Source organism: Pinus tabuliformis, chromosome 4_1, assembly GCF_031772625.1.
Source record: "Pinus tabuliformis cultivar Carrire ecotype Pingquan chromosome 4_1, CPIR1, whole genome shotgun sequence".
Taxonomy (NCBI): domain Eukaryota; kingdom Viridiplantae; phylum Streptophyta; class Pinopsida; order Pinales; family Pinaceae; genus Pinus; species Pinus tabuliformis.
In genome coordinates this window covers 207,071,269-207,079,766 of record NC_142303.1, presented here as the reverse complement: position 1 = coordinate 207,079,766, position 8,498 = coordinate 207,071,269, and the positions used below count along the sequence as shown (strand labels likewise).

The window sequence follows — 8,498 nt, the reverse complement described above, 5'->3', positions numbered from 1 at the left end:
CTACGCTGTAGCAAGTTCATTAACAAGCTATTGGAATGAAAAAGCTACTGATAGTGAGTACCTTGCCTAAGACCCTGGTTTGGTCTTTTAGTTAAGGATTCATATCTATTTCTAAGGGGTTTCAAGTTTGCAGTCAGACGATGCTACTTATGTGAACTGCATACAGAAAGGGGTGCGAGGAAGGCAGGTACTTCAACCAATTTAACAAATGTTCAAGTCTCTAGGGTCTTATTGCCTCGCTTCTTCATGCACTGCTTTTACCAGGCTATATCCTCTGTAAAATTCAGTGTTTGCCCTTTTTTTAAATGAATGGGGTCAAGAAGTTAGAAAGAATGTGGCAATCATAGCATTAAGTCCTGTAAAGGAAAATGCAAGCCGAAAGGGGGAGGAAGTTATGTTCCACTGAAACACCATGGGTGTCTGAAGGGAATTGAACCTAAAACTATTTATTTGTAAATGTATGTCCACCTCAAAAGACCAACCCAGGATCTTTTGCTTCTGGTGAGGCATACACGTGTGTTCTCTTTGAGGAATGCGTCCCCTTGGAGAAGTAAGCTTGCAAGTTGTAGACATACCAGAGGGCGTGAAGGGGATGAAACCTTCAATTTTGTAGTTGTAAATGTAATTCCATTGATCATAGGAAAGACACTTATGTTCCTTGACCAGTAAAACGGAGCACAGAGGTTTTTTTTGATGTAATAATTTCCTTTTTCTGTAGTTAATTGCAATTTTCATCGATTTCAGTAGTATGAGAATCAGATTTTCCTCTTTGCCTTGGAAAAAAGGATTCACAGGAGATATGCAGAGTAGGCACTATTTCACGCTAAAAGCCTTTTGAAGACAAAATTGATTCAGAACTTTCACATTGAATACCAAGGGGAACAGACATTATTGTCATTGGTCCATGACCAATCTCAAAATTGCATTAATATTCGCAATCAGATCTACAGCGACAACAATAAGAGTACTTGAAAATTTGTTATACAGTTTCAGGCTTCCTGCCTGCTGAGCAGAAAAGAAAAATGACCATCAATCTAAAACTGCGTGTAAACTTGATCTCCTGGTATCGAAGCCCCAGTTGGATTCCCTATGCCTCCATCACTCATACACATGCATACACCCCAGATATGCCCATCACTCAACCAATATACAAACCATCACAAACTGAATCAAATACAGCAACGCTTCTTCTACCCTCTTCATAATTAGTTAATTAAAGATTCATATAACCACAGAGTGTGATCCTATTGCTAGTCACTGGCATATCGTTTACTACAGTATTTCTCGATTTCATCTGCAGTTCTGCCAGGAATTCGCCCTGCAATCAAAGCCCACCTGTACAAAAACCAAAATACCACCATTAATTTTTGTAACCTCAAATTCACAGGCATTGCTCCTCTGTTATAAGTTACCATTAAAATCCATAATTTCTCAGATAAACTACCTCTGGCCAAGTAGATTGTAGAGCCTGCTTATGAGATCGGCTTCATCCTCTGAGAAATCCATCTTGTAGCTCTCGTTCACATCATCTGCACCAGCTTCATTTTATCACAACCATTTATGGACTTACAGAGACCAGACATCAATAGACAGTAGAAATTCAATGCAAAGGGATAAAATTGTACCTTGAGAATCCACTGATGTATTGTCATCTGATGAGGAACGATCCATGTCAGTCATGGTACCTTGAGAATTCAAAAAATGGTGGTGGGATATGCAGAAGAAGCCACCGATTCTAGAAGGAAGTACAGTACTCCGACGATAATAGCAGGCAGACTAAGCAGAGAGGCCACTCAATGGCAAGAATTTAATGAATTGAAGGCCTTGGGGATGTGGGGGTGTGGATAGGAAGATAAATATCCATATGAGTAAGACGCAAGGACGGGATTGAATTTTCAGAGTCTGGATGACTGGTAGTTGTGCTTTGAATAGCTGTTAGGTGTAGAATGTGTGAAAAGAATGATAGAAGATTTTCAAAAATGGCAGAGCTGTAGGACAAAAGGTTAAATCATAGTTAATTGCTTTTTCTCCTGTTTCTTTCTCTCTCCTTCCTTTGTTCCATTCCAACTACCGAGTAGCAGTAGTAGTACATGGACACAGGCACGTGGTTTCTCTGCTCCAAGACCGAGGAATGTTCAATCTTTACTTTCTTCACTGTTACTGTGCCAGTTCCACCTCATCAAAACACTGAACTATTGTAATCATCATCTCTGCTGTCCACGTAGAAACCTCTTAAAATAATCAAAAGTTTCTCACAACGTGGACCAGTGCTGCTTAACATGTATCTTGCTTTTAGTCTTCTGCACTCATTTGATTGAAGCTACTTGCCTCCCATCTACATTCAAAGTTATGATTCTCTCCTTTACATGTGATTTGAGTTAACATTATAATTGTAAGGAAATTAATATACATGTGATTTGAGCGACATGACTATTATAATGAAATTGCTATGGAATCAATGAGCATGTATAAAATTATTGGACTGTTCAAGGATTATTGGCCAGGATAAGCATGGCAACCTTGTGCTTTTTTTCACTAAATTATATCCCACTAATATGTAAAATAAAATGTACTAACTAAACCAAACTTTGATTAAAATTATCTTGGGAGTGTGGATGAGTCTGTTCATTTTTTTTTTTTAACTATATTTAATCGATATGTTCAAATAAAATGAACCATAAAAATGATTTGACTATATCAAAATAACATTTTTTTTGATTTTGACTTCAATAAATTGAAAAAAAAAAAAAACCTAACACCTTTAATAATACCATTTAAAATGTTTATTTCCAAAATTATTAAATTATAGATAATCTTGATAACTTTTATTGATTTATTAATTTAATATTTCAAATAAAATAAACTATCATTACCTTAATATTTTAAATAGACTAAACTTGATTAATCTAAAAGTTTTTAGTTACATCAAGTATAAAAATTTATTGGATAACAAGTCAAACTAAACTTGATTAATTTAAAAGGTTTTAGGTCACATCAAGTATCAAAGATTATTGGATAACAAGTCTAACAAGTCATTTTGATTTTGATTTGAAATAAAAGATCTAAAAGATAACGAATAATCTTATTCCAAAAATTAAAGATAGTTGATGACACACTTAATAATATTATTTTAAAAAAATCTAATAAACTGTATATTTTTAATTTAATTTTTAAAGATGGTGAAGAGAGTTATTAGTTATTATTTTTTAAATAATATTGGATATTTCTCTTTGTTTAATGAAAATCATACTATTTAAAATAACTAGTTAATAAGTTATAAAAATAGATTTTTTTTGAATTTTAAAATAAAATTGTTTTTTCAAAACAAAAAATAGTTCACCATATATTAATTTATTTTTTAAAAGAACAAAATATATTTATCTAATAATAATATATTTTAATTTATCACTTATTACTTAAATAATATTATTCTAAAAGTGAAACAATAACGATAGCTGATAGTGTTTTATAATACTCTTTCAAAAAAAATTAATGTATATTTAATAAATTGTTTATTTTTAATTTGGTTTTTAATGATAGTATTTCAAAAAAATTAATGTATATTTAATAAATTGTTTATTTTTAATTTAGTTTTTAATGATAATGAAGATAGTTATTGTATATTAATATATATTAATAAATCATATTTTTTAAAATAACACAATAATTTATAAAAAATAATTTTTTCACCCATTTTTTTTTACATAAAAAATTTCAATTCCAACTTATCACTTATTTCCATGTTTATTTGAGCAAAACTACATGCATACCCATGAATTTTAATGCCCTATATTTCTAGAACACAATTCTTTTTTGGCCGAATTCAGGCCATTTTTTACCATCCAAACAAATTTGAAAACTGCAAAACTAGGTAAACTACGGCCTTATGAAGGACCAACTGAAGAGCAGAACAGTTGCAGTTGCAGGTCTGAGGAGTCCAACTTATTTGCTAATTATAACCTTTGGACTCATATTGAATCCCCCAACACTAACATGCAACCTGTACTTTGCATTGCATTCTTTATTGCAACTACATCACTGATGATCACCATGACTGTTAGCCCAGAGTGACTGCAATTTATCTACTGCTGCATTTTGTTGGATAGAGGACAACACTATCCAAATAGTCTATTTTGACTCAAACTAGCCAGTGGGCCATTATGTTTTAACTTTATCATATGAGACATATATACTGATAGGTGAATGACGAATGAGTGATGCATACCTATAATTGTTACAATATCAAATTTGTCTTGTTGCAAATGACACTTCATCAATCCAATCTTCTGTACTAGATTCTGATGCAGATGGAGTGAGTCCAAATAAGTTGTTTTCTTCGTTCGAAAATAGTCATATCTAAAAATAAAGATTTAGAATCCAAATTAGAAAGTGATGTTGTGACATTTAATAACAACCGGTCTATGCGTAAGTTAAGGCCAGTTATTTACCAGAATATATTATTTAATATTAATAATTAATTATTATATTTATAATTATTAAGTTAAAATGTAAATTAAAAAAATATATTGGATTTTTTTATTAAAGATAATAAATATGAATTTAGAATTTATGTCATAAAATTGTTGCTGGGTGGTTATTGGGACTTAAGGAAACAGGTTAACAGTTTATGACTCAAAGACATCTAGTAGGAGCCGAAACTTATTCTCTCACTGACCACTAGCTGTAATTCTAGGCAACCTGACTTTCCTTGAATAAAAGTGATGAGTCAGCCTACATTTGCGAATCACAATCAGTGATAATTGTCCCCACTACAGGTTAGTTATGATAAGTTTTTCGGCTGTTTAAAAATCTAAAATTATTAGTATAACATAATAGATATAAATGTAAGTTAATTATATAACATATTAGATCAAGATTTAAAATAGTTGACATAACATAATAGATATAGATTTAAGATGAAGTATGGTTAAATTAATTGTTCATATTAATATTTATATTATTTAAAAAAAATTATAATTAAATTCATTAAATTGTTAATAGAAGATAATGAATAATGAATAGAGATTAGAATAAAATATAATTACACTAAATGATTTAATATTGATATTTATAATTTTCTGATAAAAACTCAAAACTTCATAAAATTCCTAACCAGATTGTTGTGGAAAATAATAGATATACATAAGTCAAAAAGAGCTTCAACATCACAAGCACACTTATTGTGCACAAAAATTAGTATGGGAGAGGTTGAAATGCTCTTAAAATGAAGAAGTTTTAGATTAAAATAATAATAATAATAATAAGCATAATGTGAATTTAATTTTAAAAGTTGGTTTTTGTGGGGTTTAGTTTCTACGAGGTGAGGTTTAATGTTTATGAGGAGAGGTTGAGGATGGAAGTCACTTTGGGGGGAATTAAACTATCCCAAGGGGCATCCAAGCTCCACGGGCTTTAAACAATCTTGGTGCTAGCACTTGGTGATAGTGTCCCAATGTCGGTCTAAGCTCGACTGAGTTTTGCACAATCTTGGTGATAACTTCCCATTATGGATTAATCGTTATTCTTTCATCCAATAAGTAGGCTAGTCGTGGCCTAGGCCCAGTGTAGTCATAAACACCACAATCCTAGTGATAGCATCCCAATGTGGATTGATTGTTACTTTTTCATCCAATAAGCAAGTTGGCCCTGGCATTCTAGCAACAAAAAATAAAAATAAAAATGATAACTTAATTAAATCATAATTTTGTTTTTATTAATAAAATTAGAAACCATATTTTATGAAAAACCATAATATGCATATGACTTTAAAATAAATTTAAATAATGATTAGTATTTGTAACCATTAAATTCCATAACTTCATATTTAAATTTAATTAATAAGCACATAAAAACTTGATATTTACAATGAACTCTTTTTCTAAGCTATATCTTTGTACATAATCAATGCTGTGAGCATTATCTTAAAAAAATAAATTATAAAGTGGTCAAAGAAAAATGGAAAGAGCATGTATGCATATGTATGCATAAGGTTTTAATAAAACTAAAACTAATCCAAGTTTTGCACTCAAAAGTAGGTTTGCATGCAAAGAGATTTGATCCCTCTAAATGCTTGATAGATGTGGAGTCAAGATGAACCTATACTCGTTAACTTGCAATTAAGTTAATGAAAATATAAAGAATTGAAATATCTCAAATATTATTTGATTGTATATAACTTAAAATATATAGTTTTTATTAGAAAAATAGAAGAGAGAGCAGAGAGCAATTTTGCACAACACAAATCTCACACTGTAATATTAATCATTTCAACAGTTACATATATAAGAAATTACACGACTTCGCCACCTCTAGATAATGAATCTAATTCATTACATAGGAATCAACAACTTCTAGAATGACGCTTAGGGACTCACAATGAAAACTACACATGACATGGAAGCATTACTTCCAATACCCTCCCTTAATGCTTACATGGAAAACACTGATAACCCATATTACAACAACAATATGATATCTGTTGGAATTTCTCAGTCTATATGTTAGAAACCCTTCATGTACTTTTTTGATTTATTTCTGCCTACTTGTTCTGATTAATTAACAAGTTATTTACCATGTAGATACTGAAAATAAATACAGGTACACACTCAACACATTATAGATCATCAAATGAAGGAAACAAAACAAGCACACAAGTGACACTGTTGTTTTCGGGCCAATGTCCTCGAAAAAACCCAATGCGGGAAAACCGATGCAGCTATCTGAGGGTTTTAATTATTAAGCAGTTTCAGAGTACAATCTGCATGCCAAGACTAGCTCACCCAACAAAGAATAATCTCGGAAGTAGTACCTCTCAATTGGAGACAGATGTTTCAGCTGAAACCCTGGATAAACACTCCAACAACTCCCAGCTCAAATCTGCCCCACGAAAACCCCAACGCCAGCCTCTAGGGACCGCATCAGCCCTTTCTGGCCCAACGTTTGCCCAACGTCACCCTAGCTCGCCCTTCATCAGCCTCTGGAGGCACTGCGTCAGCCCTTAGATCCTTTGCGTCACCCACACTGGCTATCTAAGGCACTACGTAGCTCCTAGCTGCCTCTCTGTGAGCCCTGAATGCCTCTGGGTGAACCTCTGGCTGGCTCTGCGTCCCTCTCTCATGGTTTCTGCGCTGATCCTCCTAGTACTATCTCTGCCTCTCTGCTTCTGTATTCACTATCCCTTAGCTACAACTCTGATCACTCTTTCGACTTCCTCAGCAAACCTTGCCCCAGAAAATCAAAATCTTGATCAACTTGGTGTATTCTCCAAGTGACCCTCAAGCCTCCTTTTATACTTTTCTCGTTGACAATTCAACGGCCAAGATTAAGTCCCTAATCAATGACTAAGATTAATTCTGGCTTGATCCATGACTTTTGGACCATTCTAACACAGTTTTATATTAATACACATTAATATTTTATTTTCCCTAAGTTTAGACTTAGGGACTCTAATACAAATATGAATTATTTTAATATCTATCAAACTGTTTAGAATCTGCCCAAACCATTTCTGGGTATTGGAGATCTCATGTGCCTTAACCTCTCCACCAAGTTTTGAGGCTAGAGCACATCCGATGCTACCCCAAATAAACACTCCCTCTTAGTGAGGACTATGCTCTAGTAATACTCCTGACTAAGCATCACCCTGATCATTCGGCATCGGTCCTTATGCTGATGTTAGGCCTGCTGCCCAACATCCTTTGAAGCTACTGCATCATGTACTGCTACCCATGATCCTGCCACTGCCACTGTTGCATCTATACAACAACTCCCTCTACATCCATGCTGCTACCGATGGCTCTGCCACTACCATTGGTGCATCTACATTGCAACTCCCTCTCATCATGCTGCATCATGCTGCCCATAACACTGCCACTGCTAACTACTGCACTGCAACTCAATTACTGAGAAGTAAGTAACCGATCTCCCAACTCTGACATCTTTGTCAGGCTAGAGACACCCTCGATGTTGAAACTCCCTCTATCGCTGATAAGTGCTCCCTCTCTGACCTCTGCGCTGCTACAACAACTCTATGCATCTTGCTCTCCTGCCTCACACTGTCTTGAGAATTATACACTGTAGCTCCCTCTGTTGCTCCATTCGCATCCGTCTCTCCTGACATTCGCCAGCACTGCTACTCCTCTTCGGGGCTCCCGTAGCCAAGTATAATCCAAGAGGTTGGGTACCTCAAGGATCTTGCCCCTCATCACCTGTAGTCCATCTGACTACAGCTCGATGTCTCCCCACTTCTGCTCAAGTGGTGTGTCAGCACTCATGGCACAGTCATCATTTGTCTCCACTTCCTTCTCCGCCCTTTTTGGAACAACCTTTGTCTCGGTAGCCTCTCCTTTTCTCTTCTTCCTTGGACAATGGCTCGCATAGTGACCCAGTTCCCCAAAGTTGAAGCATTTTACCTTGGAGAGGTCCTTCTTCTTCCATTTCTCTTGCTTTCCCATAGATGCTAGGGCAACATCCACCTCCTCCTCCTTCTTGATTCTAAC

At 34.5% G+C, this 8,498-nt stretch overlaps 1 protein-coding gene across 2 annotated transcripts; it reads right to left on the bottom strand.

Moving 5' to 3' along the window:
• Positions 1-870: 870 nt before the first annotated feature.
• Positions 871-2,074, bottom strand: LOC149174941 (transcription factor CPC-like). 2 transcript variants are annotated; one of them, XM_089419458.1, is made up of 3 exons: positions 1,626-2,074; positions 1,445-1,538; positions 871-1,335 (listed from the first exon to the last, which is right to left on the bottom strand). In XM_089419458.1, exons 1-3 carry the CDS (start codon positions 1,678-1,680, stop codon positions 1,251-1,253), a joined length of 234 nt encoding a protein of 77 aa, XP_089275584.1. In that variant the 5' UTR covers positions 1,681-2,074; the 3' UTR covers positions 871-1,250. The 2 variants fall into 2 exon arrangements, with proteins under 2 accessions (XP_089275584.1, XP_089275585.1); XM_089419459.1 differs by having other exon boundaries at positions 1,445-1,529; positions 1,626-1,961.
• Between the last annotated feature and the right edge of the window lie 6,424 nt (positions 2,075-8,498).